Source organism: Centropristis striata, chromosome 17 (genome assembly GCF_030273125.1).
Source record: "Centropristis striata isolate RG_2023a ecotype Rhode Island chromosome 17, C.striata_1.0, whole genome shotgun sequence".
Classification (NCBI taxonomy): Eukaryota; Metazoa; Chordata; class Actinopteri; order Perciformes; family Serranidae; genus Centropristis; species Centropristis striata.
In genome coordinates, this window is record NC_081533.1 from 27,736,123 (window position 1) to 27,757,596 (window position 21,474).

The 21,474-nt window shown below is 38.0% G+C and overlaps 2 protein-coding genes and 1 non-coding gene across 3 annotated transcripts; 2 read left to right on the forward strand and 1 right to left on the reverse strand.

Moving 5' to 3' along the window:
- Positions 1-1,005: 1,005 nt before the first annotated feature.
- Positions 1,006-7,182, forward strand: tm4sf21b (transmembrane 4 L six family member 21b). Its single transcript, XM_059354624.1, has 5 exons — positions 1,006-1,197; positions 3,971-4,036; positions 5,392-5,543; positions 5,636-5,822; positions 6,510-7,182. Exons 1-5 carry the CDS (start codon positions 1,006-1,008, stop codon positions 6,510-6,512), a joined length of 600 nt encoding a protein of 199 aa, XP_059210607.1. The 3' UTR covers positions 6,513-7,182.
- Positions 7,183-7,616: 434 nt separating this feature from the next.
- Positions 7,617-7,688, reverse strand: trnaw-cca (transfer RNA tryptophan (anticodon CCA)). Its single transcript has one exon. It is a non-coding gene; the product is annotated as a tRNA-Trp (tRNA).
- Positions 7,689-20,096: 12,408 nt separating this feature from the next.
- LOC131989408 (lysophosphatidic acid receptor 6) lies at positions 20,097-21,079 on the forward strand. Its single transcript, XM_059354619.1, has one exon. The coding sequence runs from the start codon at positions 20,097-20,099 to the stop codon at positions 21,069-21,071; it is 975 nt and encodes a 324-aa protein (XP_059210602.1). The 3' UTR covers positions 21,072-21,079.
- The last annotated feature ends 395 nt before the right edge of the window (positions 21,080-21,474 follow it).

Below are 21,474 nucleotides of genomic sequence, written 5' to 3' on the forward strand. Positions count from 1 at the left end.
GGGGCCAGAGCTAGCCCGCTAGCGTTAGCTAACAACAAAGTCCAGCTCCGGCTGGGTTCCGGCTCCCGGTCGAAAAAACCCTAAAAGAGACACAAAATGATGCCAAATAAATAAAGAAGACACAAAATGACCACAAAGACAAACAAAATTACAAAAATAATCCCAAACACAAATTGACCATAAAGAGACATAAAATTATCACAAACAGACACAAAAAGATGCATAATCAATCAATCAATCAATCAATCAATCAAACTTTATTTATATAGCGCTTTTCATACATATAAATGCAACTCAAAGTGCATAATCCCCTCAAAGAAGCCACTGTTCAAACCATTAAACTTTAGGAGAGGTTTTGGGGCCTTTTGCATGATTATGCCGGGGAGCCCGTGTCTCATAATCCACACACCATAACTACAATCAAAACAACATTTTTACAGAAACTTTTATCAGAAAAATGTAAACGTAGGCTCTTCCAGTCTGGGTGTGTCAGAGTGGGCTGTGTCCATGATTTAGCGCATATCGATGCATCATCAACCTGAGACTGTTTCAAGACCAGTTAAAAACATTTTAATACATCTCAAAAACACCAAAATGAAACAATCAAATACATTTTTTTGTGTGAATGATGGAAAAACACTCATTTTGTGTTAATGCCGGTCGTGTCTTCTGTTCTGTGTTAATAAGAAGGCTTGTGCAGTCAGCTCACACAGACAAATGGCCTTTATGGCTCTCATGGAAACACATGCACACACCCATAGCATAAAACCGGGGTCATAAACAGGCTGATAATCATGCTTATCTATCTATAGCTCCACCTTTATCCCCTCCACCCTCCGATACCTCAAATATATATTTCAACAGTTCTCCCATTTCCCCTCTGTGACACCTGATATTGAAGCTGCACTTCACTTCACGTACATTAATAGGAGATATTTTGGCTGGAGGAGCAGTTGGGATTTTTGACATTTTTCCCCTTTTGAACGACGTCCATCAGCAGACATCATGTGTACCGGAGCCTGCTCCAAGTTTATCGCCATCCCGCTCTACGTCCTGGCTTTAGTGTCCATCATCTGCAACATCATTCTCTTCTTCCCCGACTTTAATACGTCCTACGTAGCTGACGATGGGGAACCAGGGGGACGTATCACTGAGGAAGTCAAATATATGTCAGGCCTCATAGGAGGAGGAATCATGGTGAGTCAAGGCTTCAAAAACATGGATTTACTATAACAGTAATGAAATATATAAAGATGTGAGTGTTTTCTATGCTAAAGGTTTAGCCAAGTTAAGGCAATTAAAAACTAGAAAGGAAACCAGTTAATATATTATCATATGTCATTTTTCTAGGCTCAGTTTACCTGAAGAGGTCTTTTTTTCCCCCTGACTTTCTTGAATACAAAATTTAAAAAGACATAACTTAACATAACATAACATAACATAACATAACAGACTCAATATACTTATATAAATAAACAATAAAATGACTTTACATGGATAAATTAATAAAAATATATACGGAAGAGTCCTTAGTCAAGACTAAGAAAACAACCCTGATGATGTCATCATGATGTCAGAGACTATACATTTATCACAAAAAGCCATTCATGCAGTCCCATTTTCCGAGTTGGGAAACTCCGACTTGTTCATGAGCATGGCCGGTTCTAGCCCATTGGCTGCCCTAGGCGATATTGAGATTTTGCGCCCCCCCCCCCCCCATATTTGATACATGAACTACAAGGTCTCAGAACATTTTTATTTTTAGAAACTTTGGAACTTTACCAACAACAACTGAATTGAAAATAAGAATAAATAAATGAGAAAACACAGATCTGTTGATTGTAAAGACTGAAAATAAATAAAATGTACAAATGCAATAAAAATAAATATAAAAAATTAAGAAATGTAAAAATGTAAGTACTATGGTATTTCACCATCAAAGGTTAAAGTTATATGGTATTTCACCATCAAAGTGTAAAGTAGACGTATCATATTTTATATAATATAATATTACATTTTCATTCGAAATATGGGTTGGGGCATGTTCATTTAATTCAATGAGGGTTTTATTGCCCATGCTTTTTAAAAAATGTTTCGTTAATCAATGTTGTTAAAACAAAGATGTATGCTTAAGGGCGCCACAAGGGGGCGCCCCCTGCCAATTTGGCGCCCTAGGCAGCCGCCTTGGTGGCCTGTAGGAATAACCGGCCCTGTTCATGAGCTTTGAGCTGTCAATCATGATGTTACAACCCTGTTTTATAGAGTCATATAACTTATGAGGTACTTATAACGTTAAACTTATCAGGACAATGAACCTTTGAACAAACACCAGTGTGATAAGAATGATCTTAAATGACAGAAATCAACTTTGCGAAACATTGATTTGATGTGTACTTTGAGTTTTTTGGTTTGGCTCATGTCCCAACATGGAGTGGCTGGATTTATAACCGTCATATACAGTCTAAGGGTTCATCCAAAAATGGGCACAGAGGCGGCTGAATGCTATGAGGATTGCGTCCCAGGCGGCAACCTCCCGGTCTGAGCAGTGAAGCAAACCCAGAAGTGCCGAAAGCCTTCAATCTTTCACAAATCAAACAGGGGGGCGCTAACGGCGGTTGCAGAAGAACTCCGGTCCTATCTATCTCAATACAAAATGAGAGAACTTTTGACTTGATGTATTTCCTCAGACAAAAATATCTTGGCAACATTATGGTCTCAATCACTAGTTTCAAATATTCTTCAATTCAAAAAGATGTTAATTGTGTAAATAATGGTCCCATTTAGAAGAAAATAGATGATAAATGAAGCTTATAATTCGGCACTGTGTACATCTAGACAGCCGTGAACTTGTTTGCCGTGTTTTCATCTCTCAACTTTGAGGCTGTCATCATGTGTTTTCACTTCATTAGAGTTAATTAGAACATTTTGCTCATTTAAAAATATCTTGTTCAGCGTTCAGTTGTACTAAAAGACACTCCAAAGAGTCAACTGTTTTTTTCAGTAAGTAAAGTACATTTTGTTTCCACGTTAAAAGTTTTCTGTAGATACACCTGTCCTCGCACATCCCCAGTCCAAATATGGTCTCTCCCGGTTTCAAAGAAACAAAAATGGCGATGGACTTAAAGCAAGATGGCGGCAGCCGTAATGCTGAACCTGATGCTTCAAACGGGTAGTCCATAAACCAAGAGGTGACAAAACGGTGACTACGTCCATGATTCCTATACAGTCTATAGTTGGAGCTTGCCTCAAGTGGCCAGTCGAGGAACTGCAGCTGTTGTCACTTCGGCATTGCCTTCACTTTTCAGCTGCGGAGGTTGCCAATTGTACAATGTGTGACTTAATAATTCAGTTTTTTGTTGTTTTTTTCTGCCCAATATCACAAACCATAAACTTACCTTGGAGGACATTATAATCTGCACAGCATACAGCTGCCTCTGTCCTTAGACCCTCACTTTAGATGAGAAAATACTCTCCCAGGACGGACAGACATGCACTCAATGCCGTGTGTACAGAATAACCAACAAAATAAAATTACAATATCAAAAAAATGTTCTTTCAATCAACATTTAAGTTTCTGCCTAATATGACGTGAGTTTGTCAAGTGTTGTTGCCTTCTTTCTGAGTTGTTCTGACTTCATGTGAACTTACCCGGTGAGGAATGAATTTTTTCAGAATTTTCTCACACCACATAGATTTATTGCATTATGGGAATTGTAGGATCGACTGTTATACTGCGTACTAACTTGACAGATGTGTTCCCATGTTGTGCTTTATTTGATAAAATTAACTTTACATTCAGTTATACTCCACTGTTTGATTAGAAAAAATTGCTCCTTCTTCATTTTAGGGCCTTCACACTCTTGCTTCACTAATAATCTTACTTTGATCTGGTTTCTGTTCCTTTCCCCACATTAAATATGTCCCCTTACTCTTTCTTTAACTCTTTTTCTCCTTTTGTTTGTTCTACCAGGCCCTCATTCCTGCCATCCACATTCACCTGACCAGTGCTAAGAACTGCTGTGCCAACCGCTGTGGGGTAAGTAGATAAACGTTACCGTTTGTCTATATAAATATCACTATCACCATCATATTTTCATATTACCTTAATGTCCCTATATACTGCGTTCTTTCAAGCAAACCTTTCTCTGTAAGGTGTAACTTTATCCGTATTCTCAAACCTTTCAGCATACATTTTCAGACACAAAGTTGCATTTAATTAAGTCAGTGGTAAAATGAGTCTGACTCTGAGGACCTCTAGTGTTTGTTTGGAAAAAGGCACTCTCCCCTCTGCCCCAGTCACACATCCTATCAACGCTTTTATTTTGGTCAGAAGAATATGTTCTCATGTTCTCTGTGTGATTGGAAGACTCAAGCAAGTCCCTACACAATTCGATTTTTAAACTGCAGTGAAATAAATATTATAAACAGAAATATTTATATCTGTTACTTAAGAACAAGTATAAATGTAGTGAAATTACTCTATTACGTTTACGTATTACGTATTAAGTACCTGCATTCAAAACTTTTTAAAAAGTATAAAAGTATCAGAATCAAAATGTGCTTAAAGTATCAAAAGTAAAAGTACTTGTCATGCAGAATGGACTGGAGATTGTTTTATATATTCTAAATATATTATGGGATTATTATTATTATTATTGATGCATTTATGTAAGCACATTTTAATTAAGTAAAGATGGGGCTTACTTAATATACTGTTATGAGATTTATTTTTTAAAATGTCTAATCATTTTAAATTGATCTCGACCTGAAAAGTAACTAAAGCTCTCTCGCTAAATGTAGTGGACTAAAAACTACAAAGTTACATATAATGAAAATACTCAAGAAACAACATTAGTTCTGATCCTAACTACCAAAACTGTAATTATTTTCAGACTATTAACTCTGGCTTATGTCATATCTTTCAGGCATTTTTCTGCTGCATTCATCTCTTTCAATCTGGTTCTTCTTGGTTCATGCACATTCAATGAATAATCCAAAGTATGCATAGGTTTAGGAGCCGTATTTGTTAATATTTTAACGAACTTGACCCCTAACATTAGCATGTTACAAACCATGGCAGACGGATGCTCTGATTGTTAATGTCACTTCTCCTTGCGAGTCATTTTATAAAAACAACTGCCAACATAAAACATTTGGAGTGTTCTTTCTCATTTGTGTGTGAAGTCCAGCATTTAGCAATTTCCACAGCAACATATTATGCAATATATTTTCTACTGTTCCGTGTATTACCATAGCCGAAATTATTGTAAAATTAAAAAGCCAAAAATGTCCCCAAGGCTGAAAATACAGCTATTAAAATACAAGGACAAAAATCAAGTAAGGCTAAGAAGTGATGCAGTTCCAGTGTTGAGGTGTGTGTTCTCCATGCAGATGTTCCTGTCCATTGGTTTCGCAGCAGTCGGTGTGGTGGGGGCCATATACAGTCTGAGTGGGGCTTCTCTGGGTCTTGCTAATGGACCAACATGCCTCTGGAGCAATGCCGAGAATCCCACTGCAAAGTGGGGGAGGCCCTTCGAAAACAGGTAAAGGCAGTCTATATGTCATACATTTTATTTAAAAAAGATTTAAAAGATTTGAATATTGACATTTGACTGCTAATGTTCATCCTTTGCAGTACCGGGACATACCTGTCTGACAAGGAATTATGGAAGTGGTGTGAACTCCCAGAGGGCGTGGTTGAATTCAACTTGGGCCTGTTCTCCACTCTGCTGGTGGCAGCGTGCTTGCAGCTCATCTTATGTGCGTTCCAGATGGTCAACGGACTGTTTGGATGTATCTGTGGCACCTGCGCCGGCAAGGAGGTGAGACCCGAGAGACTGAAGGGTTCAGCACGCTTTAGTACGGTGGCCCTGAGAGCTCACAGCAACTGCAACTTAAGAGAACACAAAACACAAGGAAATTGAGAAAACATCTTCATCAATTTTACAACACAAGCGCAGCATTTAGAAAACGCGCTGCAAAGACCACAACACAACAGAAGTGTTTCCAGAGGACACTTAAAAGTGATGCACACGTCTGGACACACTAATGATAATTTCATGTTATAACGTATCACAAAAAAATGAGAAACATTTTCATAACAGTGAATCACTTATATCACATATCAACTTCTCCTGAGTAATATATTAATCAGTGGGATTAATTATAAGATCATCATAATCAAAATCAAATCAGAACAGTCACAATAAATAAAAACGGCATTTTTTCTCTCTCTTTATCTATTAAGTAAAAGCTGTAAATCTTCCCGATGATATTGTGAGATGTTGAATTAATATCACACTGAGTGGTTACTTTAAACACAGTTCAAACATAAATGGTATATTAATGTGTCCTCCTTCACTCACGGTCAAGTAGGCGGAAAAAGGGGGTGTGGCTTTAATGGAGTCCACTTGTGATGATGTGGAACACTGTGATTGGCTTTTAAAAATCCAATGAAATCCAATGTGTAAAAGTGTGTAAACTAACTGTGTCTGTCCATCTCTTCACAGTAAACTGAACTACAACACACCATGACTTCTTGAAGAAGAAAAGACATCATCACCATCTTTATCATCATCATCACTACATGGTGATGGGTTAAGGGTTTGAGAGTCTTTATTAACACAGTTTACCCATTGTTCAGCCGTCCAAATCATCATCATTATAATAAAATCTTCAAGAGGAATGACTGGGGTTATAGATGAATATTACTTCCTTTACTTGTTCATTGTTCTCAGATTACACTGATCGTAGACTGTAGATGAAAAAACTAATGTATGCTGTATTTGTATCTGTAAATGTGTATGTTTAAAAAATATTTTGTAATAAAGATCTGAAAATAATCCAACAGAGGAGATACTAAACCTGGATCAAGTGAGGAATTTGTCTTCATGACTGCTCGAGCACTATACATTTAACCGCCAGTTTAGACAGACATACACACATACAGAATTTTAATGTTAGTTATTTACAAAATTACATAAAATAACATGAACTATAAATGGCATGTACAAGTTTGCAAATATATAACAGACATTATAACTAATCTTTCTCATATTTATGCTTTCCCTGTCCTAAAACAAAGAATTAACCAACTTTTGGTGCTAAATTTTTACTCTGAATACATACCACTCCATAAGAGAAACCTTGAATTAAAAACTGATGAAAACATTGCTTCGTCATTAATAAAATTAGATCCTGTATGTCAATAAAATGAGAAATAATCGGAATAATGATTTAGAATTAAAGACAGTATTGTTAAAAAAATAAAATACAAAAAATACTAAAAACATAGACCATTAAGTCATTATTCTGACATAGTCATATTTTCAGAAGGTTTCTTGTATACTATAAGAAAAAAATAAAAATAAAATATATCATCAATTTTGCCTCATCATATTTGCAGAAATTAGCTTCCACAGTTTCTACAGTACGATATCGCGATTTCCTTATAATTTAGTACGTCTTTAACACTGGAAATGTAAACCAGCAGTAATAGGCTATACTTTCAAAAATGGCCGCGGGGATTAACAAACACCTTATTATTACTTGCACTGACTTACGTTATGCAAACATAGAATACTCTCAGCGGTTTGAATACAAAATAAAAAAACAACTGACCCCGACGTGATTTGAACACGCAACCTTCTGATCTGGAGTCAGACGCGCTACCGTTGCGCCACGAGGTCTACAGCTGATCAGAGCGCCACAATGCGTTAAATAACTCTCCTACTCCACAGTCAGATATATCTGTTGTGGAAATACTGGTAACTTAACAAAAAATTATTAACAATAATTCGCATACGCTGTCGAGCTGTGGCATTATATTACAGTAACATTAAGGTTACATGTATAATTATTACGGTAGGTAATATTATCCCTGTATTTGACGCTAGAGGGCGCTATCTAACAAGATATAATATAAATATCAAATTAGGCAGCGAGTCCGTATTTTATAATAACAATAATAATAATAATAATAATAATAATAATAATAATAATAATAATAAAACAGTGTTAGAATGGTCTGTTACAAGTACTGCACAGTACTTTCAAAATCTTACTTTAGTTAAAAAAAAGAAAGTATAAAAAAGTAGGACACCAAAAGTAAAAGTACTTTTATGTATTTATGTACTATTTATGCAGAATGGCTCATTTCATTATCATGTATAATATATTACTGGATTATAAATGGTGATGTATAAACGTGCATTTATGTTGCAGCTGTTAAAGGTCTCAGGTCTCTTACTATCTCAGAATGAAACAGTTGATTTATATTTTGTGTTATTAATCTGGCCTCACCTGCCTCCATCATCCTGCCAGTCAACACTGTGGAGTCATGCCATCATTACCCAAGACCTGATGACCTCATCATAAAAAAACCCCATCACGTACGTCCTGCAGAATTTGAAGAAATTTGACCTGCCTAAGAATATGATGTTGCACTTCTACACAGACTCCATCCTTACCTCTTCCATGTCGTGGTGTTACAGCCCTGAGGTGCAGCACCACGCCGAATGGAGGAGGCCACATGGATTTTATGATAACGGAGAGATTAGAACATCATAAAAACTGTATCGCAATTTTTAACATTTAGTAAGAATTCTGTCCCAGAGAGAGAAGCGTGTGGCAGCACTTATTGGGAAATGTTTCCATTTCGGGCAGAACTTGGGTGGAGGAGACACTGAAGCATCATCAGACAATGGTGAACATTTAATAGCCTAGGCTATTAACCTGTTTAAAAAAATTGAATTTAATGTAATTTATTTTATTTGATAGGGACAATGCAGTTAGCATAGATACAGGACATGCATCTGATGTGCTGCATACAGAGATATAGCTTCAGCTAATTTTCAACTCCCGTCCCTAGTTGGGCTTTTACAACTACATACAAAATCACAATACTATAAAAATCCAATATACAATTACACCATCTACAAAATAGAATAAAATTACAAACAATTACAATATACATTTACCTTGAGAAAAAAAATATAGAAAATAAACCCTGTATAAATATAGCTTAGAGTTTAAAATCATCATAAATCTATACAACAATAAGGATAAAAGACAGAAATAAGAGAGAAAAAGAAAGAAAAAAAAACATCTCACATACCAATCCAAGGTAACTACTCAAACAAATATATACAATAATAATACAAAGGATAAAAAGAAAAACATTACAACCCAATCCAAAATAACTACTTAGACTATAAGACTTTAACCCTATAAAGCCAAGTGTATCATATTTGATACATAAGTTTTTGAGACCTCTACATCATCAGTGTGATATTTTTTTCCTGAAAAACCTGATGAATACATGAATTGACGATTAAAAAAACTGAGCAACAAATTTCACAAAAATACCAGATGTAACAAAAATGATTTGCAGGTTCCACTGGTGGATCTGTCATTGCTGCGTGAAAACTTCATATCAGCAGATGTATGATGTTGTTTTATATGGAAAAAAATATTTGGTATGTTTGAGGAAAATGTTAAAAGGAAAGTCAAAGTTTTATTTGGTTAAAAATATTAGGTTTTATGTGATTAGTTATGTGGTTAGTTCAAGAAAAGCAAATTGTGAGCAAAAATTGCACAAAAAGACCATCAAATATGATCCCAATTAAATTCATATATGAAAATTGATATTGAATTAAAAAAAAAAGGGTTAGCCGGTTCAACAAACACTCCAGTTTTGAAAATTAAGAATTTTCTGGCAATTATTTCACGGTTCAGGCTTTATAGGGTTAAGAATGGGTACAGCTCTCTATAAATATAGCAACCTCTGATTATGTCCAAATTGATAAATGCCAAGCCTTGCGTAGAAATCACCATATGCTTCACGTTTGTTTTGTAAATGAGGGCCACAGAGTACCAAGAGAGGAGAGAGAGAGATGTATACCTTGGGCAACTTCCTGTGCTGAGTCTCACACACACACACAGCGTGAGACAGTGTGTCAGTATGCTGCAGTGACAGACACACATTCTCCTTCCACTGGACCTTTCAACTTCTTTTGATCATCCAAAAGGTAAAGTCACATAATTACCTCATGTCTAAATATCCTACAAAATGTACTGCTGCACTGCACATGCCAGTCACGTTCACGGCATTCATTTATCAGACAGGAAAGAGATGCAGATGTGCAGGCAGAAATGACTCACGTGAGCGTGTGGTGTGTGAAAGAGGTTGCTTGTTTTTATCAAACTTATTGTTATTATTATTATTACTGTGGGATTATTTAAATCTGCTGCTCCCTGTGGTTTTACAGAGCTTTATAGCAAGTTTCAGCTCATTGTTTAGCTGTCCTTCTGCTAGTTTGGTCTAAAAAAGTAAAATTAAAAAGAAGGAAAGAAAATGTAGAAATAATAGAAAAAAAGGTTCTCCAAACCTACTATAAAGTGAGAAAAAGACTTAAACAGAGCTAAATTTGAACATTGGACCTTTGGATAAACCAAATGAACGATCATGTTGCTTTGTAACTACACAATGTGTAAACCTGCAACAGCTTGCTGTGTCCACCTTAAGGTGATGCTAATGTTGTGTTCACAACTTGTTACCCCAAAATGGACATAAAAGTCAGTACACAACAGGTTTAAAGTCCAGAGTGGGGACCTACTTACAGAGAGTTCAAATGAGGACTGTGGAGTCATATTGAAAAAAAATGTTAATTTCAAATTCACGTGATCATTAAGTATTTGAAATGCCTTAATAATTGTATTCACAAAATAATATAAATTCAGTAACATTTCTTTACTTGTATTGTTGATGATCTGTGCATACGAGTAACATAATCTAAAAAGCAATGAACCACAAGGGAGGAGGTGTAATGCTTCATGTTGAGAGGTGGCGGAAATAAGATAAGATGTGTAGTTTCAGACTCTATTTCTTAAACATGACATTGAGGATAGTTGAGGTTATTCAGAAGTAAAGTTACTGTATACCTTCTGTTACAGCAGTAGCTCTTTTAGGCTGGACAAGTTGCAAACCACTTTCTGCGTGATGCTTTTGCAGCTAGATGTAGGTCATGAAAAAAGTCTTCCTGTGAGTAGTGGGTGATTGAAACTGAGGGTGGGCGAATGTGGTGGGACTACATGTACCATGAGGTTAAACCAATGCCAACTTTCTATAGAAGGAGACATAAAGGTCACTGAGTTCTGCTTTCCACCACAGAGAAAAAGTGCAGAACATGAATACAATGTGTTGCAACTCGGGCTGCACAATCAGGGAAAACATCTAATTGTGCTTATTTTGACAGAGTGCAATTAAAAAATATATATTGGAGGGATAAATCCAAGGTGGAACCTATTTTGTTAAAAAAAAGAAAGAAAAATTAAGAGTAATTCTTCAACATGAACTAGATTGTAGCATGAACATCTCTCAAATCAATATTAATAGATTTTGTATCACTTTTATTGTGTATTTTAATAGACATACCTACACAAATTGGGTCTATGCTGTTTTATACACATTGTTTAAAATGTGAGTAAAACGGGGAAAATGGGATATTTTGTTAATTCAACTGAAGACTGTCCAAAAGTATAAGTTTTGTTCAAACTGATGAACTTTATTTTTAGTCTGCATTTTACAAAACATTCCAACTTTTTTGGAATCCGGGTTGTACATGTAAGATAAGATATTCCTTTCTTTGTCCCACAATAGGGGACATTTTCAGTGTTACAGCAGCAAAAAGTGTGCAGCAAAAAAAGAAAGAAGCATCAATAAAATAACAATAAATAGAATAGAAATAGAAACAATAGAACACTTTTAGAAATGTTTTTAGAAATATAAACGTATTAACAATTTAAGCAAGAAGAAATATAAAAAAGCATTTAGACTTTAAATGATAAGAAATATAAAATAAGGAAAAACATATATGTGCAGCATATGCATGAACAACGCTGCTATATAGGAGCTTTACAATTAAACTAATAAAACTTAATATATTAATATTCTAATAAAACATACTGAATTATTTTTTCAGTCATGCACATATATTTGTAACATGACTGAAACGGTGAATTGTTTGGATGTATCTGTGGCACCTGCGCCGACAATCATGAATATAAAAAAAGATGACTGAGCATGCAACCGAAAGTAATCATGATAATTATTCTGAACCCAGTTCTCAGTTACGTGACTTCTGTGAAGCATATCAGGCAGATGATAACCGTGGCTGATCACCTTCAACTGCAAAAAAAAAGTGCGTGCATCGACGCAGGAAGACAGAAATGATTTTAGACGAGCAGCAACAGAAGTAAACGCACATAGATAGGAACTCCAGAGGCGCCATATATCACAAAGGAGTGGTAGTGCTGAGTCATAAAAACCCACAGTGAGAGGAAACATGTGTTGGCATGTAACAGAAGAAGCAATTACAGTCATAGTAGGCCTATGTCGTAGTTAAAGAAGATATTTTATTTGGTATTCGCAGAATAACAATATATGAAATAGTAATGTGACAATATTTAACGTGAAAGAGGTTGCTTGTACCTATCAACCTACAGAGAATTATAATTATTATATTTATTTTTTATAATATAAGATAGTTAAAATCTGCAGCGCACCTTTGTATTACAGAGCTTTAAAGCAAGTTGCGTTGTTTAGCTGTCCTTCTGCTAGTTTAGTCCGACTTTTGCATGAACCCAACGAACGATCACGTTGCTTTGCAACTGCTGTTACACGAACTAAAATGGACATTAAAAAATCAGTACACAACAGGTTTAACTGTCGGAGTGAGGACCCACTTACAGGGAGTTCAAATCAAGACTGTGAACAAATTGAGAAAAACGCAATTTTTTTCCAGTCAGATTCAAGTGATGCTTAAGTATTTCAAATGCCTATTTTGTTACACAAAATAATATCTTCTTTTTTTCATTTCGGCATTTTCCCGTTAGCGGTTGCCACAGCGAATCGTCTTCTTCTGTCTCCTGTATACTCCTTCCTCACACCAGTCACCTGCATGTCCTCCCCCACTACATCCATAAACCTCCTCACTGGTCTTCCTCTTCTCCTCTAGCCTTGTAGCTCCATTCTCAGCATCCTTTGTCCTACATCACGATCATTTCTCTACATACACTACCGGTAAAAAGTTTTAGAACACCCCAATTTTTCCAGTTTTTTATTGAAATTCAAGCAGTTCAAGTCAAATGAACAGCTTGAAAGGGTACAAAGGTAAGTGGTGAACTGCCAGAGGTAAATAAAAAAAAGGTAAGCTTAACCAAAACTGAAAAATAATGTACATTTCAGAATTATACAAGTAGGCCTTTTTCAGGGGACAAGAAATGGGTTAACAACTTAACTCTATGGAGTCTTGGGCTATTTTGTCCATTTTTTAGTCCTTTTGTGTCTTTTTTTGGTCATTTTGTGTCTTTTGGTGTCTTTTTTTGGTCATTTTGTGTCTTTTTTTTGTCATTTTGTGTCTTTTGGTGTCTTTTTTTGGTCATTTTGTGTCTTTTTTTGGTCATTTTGTGTCTTTTGGTGTCTTTTTTTGGTCATTTTGTGTCTTTTTTTAGTCCTTTAGTCCAACATAAAATGTGATTTTGAATCTTTTTTTTACTTTCAAAACAACAGAATTTTAAATGTTGCAAATGTGCATTAATTTCAGAGTACACTGAGACATTAAACTGCATAAATTTCAATTAAATTCTGGAAAAGGTGGTGTGTTCTAAAACTTTTGACCAGTAATGTACATGTCTCAACCTTGTCTCTCTCACTTTTACACCAAACTGTCCAACTTGAGCTGTCTCTCTGATATACTCGTTCTTAATCCTGTCCATTCTGGTCTCTCCCAGTGAGAACCTCAAAAGCTTCAGCTCTGTCACCTCCAGTTCAGCCTCCTGTCTTCTTCTGTCATCACTCCTGACACTCTTCTCCATCCAGTCCACCCTGCCTGTACTCTCTTCTTCACCTCTCTTTCACACCCTCCATTGCTTTGGACAGTTGACCCTAACACTGCAAAAAAAGAAAAGTTGGGTGAACTCAAAATTTCAAGGCAACAAACTTCGATAAAATTTTAAGTTGGACAATTAAACTTAATATTTAGGGACCGAGCACTAACGGTGCGAGGACCCTATTGAAATTGGTCTGTTTCTTATTATTATTCTTCTCCCAAATGAATCGCCTTTTTGGGGGCTTTATCATATTCAAAAACTCACCAAATTTGGAATATACATAAATCAGATTTGAAATTTACGTATTCTGGTATACGCAGGAATGGACCTTGCAAAATGACTCAGTAGCGCCCCCTCTAAATTTTCAAAACATCCTCACAATATAGGTTTTTTTCACGTAGACACACGAAAGTTGGTACATATGTGTATCATGGGAAGACGCACCAAAAAGCCTCAAGAACCCATACCCGAAAACGTACAGGAAGTCGGCCATCTTGGATTGAATATTGCACTTTTCTTTGTTTTTCGCCATTTCCAGGTCGCATACTTTAACAAACTCCTCCTACAGATTTTATCCAATTGACTTCAAACTTGGTCAGTACCATCATTGTCCCAAATTTCACACACATGATTAGGGTCCAGCCCAGAACACACCCACATGTCAGTATTGACACACAGTCATAGCGCCCCCTGCTGGCAACAGCAAGTAACTTGTTTTACAAGGCAAAATATGGCATCTCGCCATCTAACACCAGACTGGATAACTTGACCATACATTGTCCAATCTGTCCCAAATTTCTCACACGTGTCAATATTGACAAACAGTCATAGCGCCCCCCGCTGGCTACAGGAACTAACATGTTTTACACCTAGCCCGAGCAGTAGGTTTCACGTAGAGACACGAAATTTGGTACACACGTGAATAAGGTAAATATTCATCCCTCACATGTAAATTGACAGTTAAATTGGTCAAGTAACAATAACAGTAGATAACTTTAATTTAATAGCATTGAAAGCATTTGTAATTAATTGCTGTGAATGACCCAGAGTAACTGGTACCCTGTGGGACCCCGTAGCAGAGGTTCAAGGAGCTGTATGAAAAGAAGATCTCTTTTTATTATTTTTAAACTAGCTCAGTCAGTGGACCACTATCTGCACTATCGCATGTTGAAAAGAAGTAGCCATGTTGGATCCGGAAAGCTTCCAAGTGCCGAGTAGTACGCGTCATCGTCTTGCCGTCCCTCCCCACTCTGTGATTGGATCCCTAAAACAGGGCTAAGATCTCCCTCTAGTTTCCAGACCCCCTGGCAGTTCGAAATTAAATTCGAGGCAGTCTGGGTATACCCAGGCTAATGTGAGGGATGAATATTTACCTTATTAAAAACCTTAGTAAAAACAGTCCTGTATTTTTACTATTATTTATTTCATCCTCTGACCTCTACCATTATCAAAGGCACACTGTTAGATGAAGTAGACAAACTTGAGTTTGGATAGTCGAACTATAAATAAGGTCAAACGTTTAAAACATAAGGAAGAAGAATCGACAGTGAGCCTTCACTTCACTTTTGTGAACTTTGATTATATATTCCAATAAATTAATCTGATGACAAGCATACTGAAATAAACAGGGGCATAAACCGGGTTCATGAACTGATAAGAAGCCAATTTATTCATTGCAGATATTAAAAAGAAACTTGACACAGTCGTCTTTCCAGCTCCTGGCCAAAGGTGCTGGACAAACTTCTTTTCAACATGCGATAGTGCAGATAGTGGTCCACTATCTGCACTTTCTGCCACTCAACAGCGCCCCCTTGAAAGTCAAGAAAATTCAGCCCCTCGCACAGGAATGTCGTAGAGACACGAAATTTGGTACATACATGTATCATGGGAAGACGCACCATTTCCAGGTCGCATACTTTAACGAACTCCTCCTACAGATTTCACCCGATTTACTTCAAACTTGGTCAGTAGCATCACAAGGCCTTTGGGATCAAAAGTTGTATAAATCTTTACCAACAGTCACACTATGTGGGCGTGGCATGGCGGCAAAATATGGCACCTCGCCATAACACACAAGACTGTATAACTTGACCATACATTGTCCAATCTGTCCCAAATTTCACACACGTGATAAGGGTCCAGCCCCGAACACACCCACGTGTCAATATTGACACACATTCATAGCGCCCCCTGCTGGCAACATCAAGTAACTTGTTTCGTACTTAGCCCTTGCAGTAGGTTTCACGTAGAGACACGAGATTTGGTACACACATGAATCATGTGGAGACGCACCAAAAAGCCTCTTGGACCCATACCTCAAACCCAACAGGAAGTCCGCCATCTTGGTTTGAATATCGCACTTGTCATCGTTTTTGGCCATTTCCAGGTCGCATACTTTAACGAACTCCTTCAACAGATTTAATCCCATTGGGCGTGGCATGGCGGCAAATTATGGCGTCTCGCCAAAACACACGCGACTGTATAACTTCACCATACATTGTCCAATCCGTCCCAAATTTCACACACATGATTAGGGTCCAGCCCGGAACACACCCACGTGTCCATCTTCACATATAGTCATAGAGCCCCCTGTTGGCTACAGGAAGTAACATGTTTTACACCTACCACAAGCACAGTGGTAGGAGACACGCAATTTGGTACGCATAGGGACTGAGCCAACATCACCGCGTCCGATGGCCCTCCCCAGACGGCGCCTCCCCCGACGGCTCCACTCTGCTCGGTCCCGTTCAGTCCTGCTTGCAGGCCTAGTTTAAGTTTTGTTTTTGAGTCTGCTCAACTCTGAATTTCTCTGGCACGATTGTAATGCCGCTTTGAAATGTCAGCTAATGTTGCGACCACAATTTTGAGTTAGCATTGATACGCTAATGGCTCTTGTAGCTGTAACAAGCAGCGCCGCTAGCATCAGTTAGCCGCTAGTTTTCGCTAATTACCGAATTTCACAACAAAGAAATAAGAGTTAGCAGAACTATTGTCCCTTGTTTTGAACCCCAACTTAAAGATATAAGTAACAACAACTCACAAACTTGTTTTTGAGCATACAACTGGCGTCCTTTGTTGTGCTAACTTACATTATTGCCCTAAATGTCAGTAATTTATATTTCCAAGTTTTACCAAATTAAATCACTGTTTTAGGCCAAAAATTTCAAGTTGGCTTTCTTGTAGTGAAGTACTTAAACTCCTGTCTCTTTGCTACCTCTGCTCCCTTCATCCTCTCTGTTTCACTTTCCTTCCTCTCCTCTCTAATGCAAATCTCCACTTCTCCAGGTTCTCCTCAACCTGCTCCCTACTCTCACAACATTTCACTGTTACTCCTTTTCGCCCAAGGCAGTTCCAGGGCCGGTTTGGAGCCGGTGCCTAATCTTGAACAAGTTCCTCGCATTTCGACTGCCAAAGAACCGGCACTTGGCTAGGAAAACTGGTTCCAGAGCGGCACCCACTCTTTGCTGGTCTTGAACCACGAACCACTTACATCAGGGGCTGGGGGCGGGATTAATCCGACCAACAAGATCAACTAAAACTTGTTTCATTCATTTTATTTTATTTGCTTAACTGCAATGCGATTGATACGGGTTAGCGACAGCAGGCTAATGTTAGCAGGCTAAACATTAGCTTTACAACAAAGTCTAACATTAACATCTTACGTTCAGTGTTAATAAGAATGTTATCTCCTTCAATAGCATTAAAGACAAACAACAGAATTCGGTAACGCTTTATATTAAGGTCCTTGTAATAATCATTAATTAACAAGTAATAAGGCCCTTGTAAGTCCTCACAAGATGCTTATTAACATTATTGTGTGTTTATAAGCTTATATAAGTGTTAATAATGGCATTACAAACACCCATGACCCACCCATTATGTCTTTGCCATGCCTTTATTAATCTTATTTTGTTTGCTTATTAATATTAATATATACTCTATTGCTCATCTATTATAAGTTAACTATAAGTTAACTATGCTTTTTGCAACTACCGGATCTAAAGCGAGAACAATGCCTTATTTCTTGTTAATTAATGGTTATTAAGGACCTTATTATAAAGCGTTACCCACAATTGTGTTGTACATGTTGTGTTTGGAAAAGCACAATAAAGAACCTGTGGTTCTGAGATGGTTTGCAAAGTTAAACAACTGCAAACCATCACCAAAACCAGCACCGCAAAATAATGCGGTTCACATTGGTCGAAAGGGGATATGTGTCATCTGCAAATATCATATTCAATGGTGACTCTTGTATGCTGACTTCATCTGTTAGTCTATCCCCACTGCAAAAAATAAATGGCTCAGAGCTAATCCTTTGTGTAATCCCACCTCCACTTTGAAAACCCCTGTCACACCTACAGCACACCTTACTGCTGTCAGACTTCCCCAATACACGTCCTGTACCACCCTGGCATACTTCTCAGCTACCCCTGACTTCCTCATGCAATACCAGACTTCCTCTCTCGGCACCCTATCATATGCTTCCTCCAAATACACAAAGACGCAGTGCAACTCCTTCTGGCATTCTCTGTACTCCTCTATCAACATTCTCAAGCAAATACCACATCTGTAGCGCTCTTTCCTGTCATGAAACCATACTGCTGCTCACTGATCTTCACCTCTCCTCTTAACCTAGTCTCCACTACTATTCCCTACAACTTCATGCTATGACTGGTCAACTTTATTACTCTGTAGTTACTACAGCTCTGGACATCTCTCTTATTCTTGAAGATAGGAATCAGCACACTTCTTCTCCACTCCTCTGGCATCCTCTCACTTTCCAGGATTGAGTTAAACAGTCTAGTCAGAAACCCTATTGCCTTTTCACCCAAACATGTCCATGCTTCCTCAGGTATGTCACCTGGACCAACAGCCATTCTTTAATGCTGTCCTCACTTCATCCTTCACCAAACTGCTTCACTTCCCATTCTACAACTTACACATCCTCTACTCTTTTCTCTGTAATTTTCCTCATTCATCAGCTCCTTGTAGCACTCCTTCCACCTCCTCAGCACACTCTCATCACTAGTCAGCACATTCCCATTTCCACCCTTTATCACCCTAACCTTTGCCTTTGACACCACTCTCATTGCATTGTGACCCATCTGCTTGTAGTCCTGCCTACTTTCTTCATTTCCTTGCCTAACCCACTTCTTCTTTGCCCAGTGCCCACCTCTTCTTTGCAATACTGACCTGCACTTCCTCATTCCACCACTAAGTCTCCTTGTCCTTCCTCTTCCCTGAAGAAACACTGTAACCTTCCTAGCCGTCTTCCACCCAACCTTTGCAGTAGTTCTCCAGTCTCCTGGTGACTTCTTCCCTCAACTCAACGCAACACTCCGTCTTTTACAACTTCCACCACTTGATTTTTGGCTGTGCTTTTCTTGACCTCCAAAGTCATCCTACAGACCACCATCTAATGTTACCCAGCCACTCTCTCCTACTACCACTCTGCAGTCACTGATCTCTTTCAGATTCAACAAGATCTCCAACCTAAACGACAGGATAGACAATTTGTCAATACAAACCTACCATTTTTGTCAAAAGTGGCTGGTGGTACAGTGGAGCGTTTTTAAAAAAGGCACAAACATCATTATACATACATGTACGGTTTGTGGTTGTAAAGAAGCTGCAGTTTCTGTGAATTTATGCTACAATACCACTGACCTAGGTTTAGGGCAAAGAATGTCCTGATAAGGTGTTATACAAAAATTAAACAGTAAATAAATGTACGTAAATGCTGAAAGTCAAGTGGTTACGAGGGTGACGTGAGCCACGTAAGTTACTTAAAAAACGTGATTCGCAAACCAGTGGGCCACGTAAGTTATGTAAGTTACGTAAATTGTGTAAGCTACGTAAGTTATGTAAGTTATGTAAGTTATGTAAGTTACGGAAGTTAGTAAGTTACGGAAGTTATGTTAACAATGTTAGTTCCACTAAATGTCATTTACATTTTTTCACACGGGAAAGTTTTCTGCTTGATATTTGTCTATCTAAATGTAGGCCAAGTGAAAAAGTGTTCTCAAGGGTAGTGGGTGGTGTGATGTGTGGTTTAAGAAACCACAGTAATAGCTGGCTACAGTAGACTCGACTATCCACCCAACCTCCTTATTGTGTGCTTTTGGTGCTTGGAAGCACATGATTATTTTCACAACCACTTAGACTTTTTCTAACCATTCTTCTTTCTCTTCTGTATTCAGGTCACCATGTCCAACAACACCTCCAATGTCTGCTTCAACAGCACAGGAAACATCAACATCTTCCCTGTGTGCATGTACTCTTTCATCTTCTTCGTGGGTCTCCTTTTTAATCTCATAGCTCTGGTCTTTTTCTTCAGAATTACCAAATCCAGATCACAAACCGTCGTCTACATGACTAACCTGGCCATAGCAGACATACTGCTCATCCTTACGTTGCCCGTGAGAATCTACTACCACCTGGGATTTTCTGGCCTTCCTGGGTTGCTGTGTGACATCCTTGGTTTGGTCCTGAAGGCCAACATGTATGGGAGCATCTTTCTCCTAACTTGCATGTGCTTTGACCGTTGCATGGCCGTCACATTACCTATGTCAAGTCGTGTCAAGGAATGGAGAAAGAAAGCGCCACTGGTTTGTCTCGGAATATGGATATTCACTTTCGGTGCCAGCCTGCCCATCTACTTTTCCAAGCGCAAGACAGATGAGAACACGAACTGTTTTGATGACCTGCCAGTCTATTCCATAAATCCTGCCGTTGCCTTATCCTCTCTGTTCGTGGGGTTTGGAATCCCACTAGTAATCATGCTGATTAGCTCCTGGGTTTTGGTACGCGCCGTCCGGCAGAGCTCTGTGGCCCAGACCAACCTGGTCGACAGCAAAAAGATCCAGAGGATGATTGCTACCAGCCTCCTCATTTTCCTACTCAGCTTCCTCCCTTACCATGTCACCCTCGTTGTCCTCTCTTTGAACAGAGAAAATATAACATGCCGCATGCATGTTGCATACCGCTACAGCCTGATTGTGGCATGTCTTAACACAGTACTCGATCCGGTTGCCTACTATTTTACCACGGAGACCTTCAGGAAGAATGTAGACATAAGCGCCTTTCGGAGGATGTTTCCTTTGAATAGTCAAAGTTCTGATCTGAACAACAAGGACAACAAAACAAAACAAGTGTCAACAAAACAATTAGAACATGGGTAATCCATCACTGGATTTTGAAGTATATTGCTGAATGTAGAGAGTGTTTGCTTCTGTAATCCCCCTCAAATTGATAATTCCATATTTGACCCCAGTCCCTGTCCAGGTTTAGGCTAATCTGCTAAAAAATATGTTCCCATAATTCTCAACTAATACAACCGATTTGTATTTTTGATTAGGTTTCAAGGGAAACAGATTTTCTCCTCCATTACATTTGTTCATGACAAATCCTAAATACATTTTATTACTTCTATATTTTACTCAATCTAAGTATCCAAGTAGTTTTGTTTCCATGTGTTTAGAAACTGCAACTGAAAGCAGGGAGAAAACATGTTTCCCTCGAAACATCATTGAGAATGCATATGAATTGTTTGGGAATATTGAATCCATTGAAGCCAAATAATGA

Bases quoted from the DNA above. Each gene is read 5' to 3' on its own strand.
- LOC131989408 (XM_059354619.1), top strand. From the start codon at position 20,097: ATGTCCAACAACACCTCCAATGTCTGCTTCAACAGCACAGGAAACATC.
- tm4sf21b (XM_059354624.1), top strand. From the start codon at position 1,006: ATGTGTACCGGAGCCTGCTCCAAGTTTATCGCCATCCCGCTCTACGTC. The intron at 1,198-3,970 runs GTGAGTCAAGGC...TTGTTCTACCAG, and splicing joins TCATAGGAGGAGGAATCATG to GCCCTCATTCCTGCCATCCA. The intron at 5,544-5,635 runs GTAAAGGCAGTC...CATCCTTTGCAG, and splicing joins GGGAGGCCCTTCGAAAACAG to TACCGGGACATACCTGTCTG.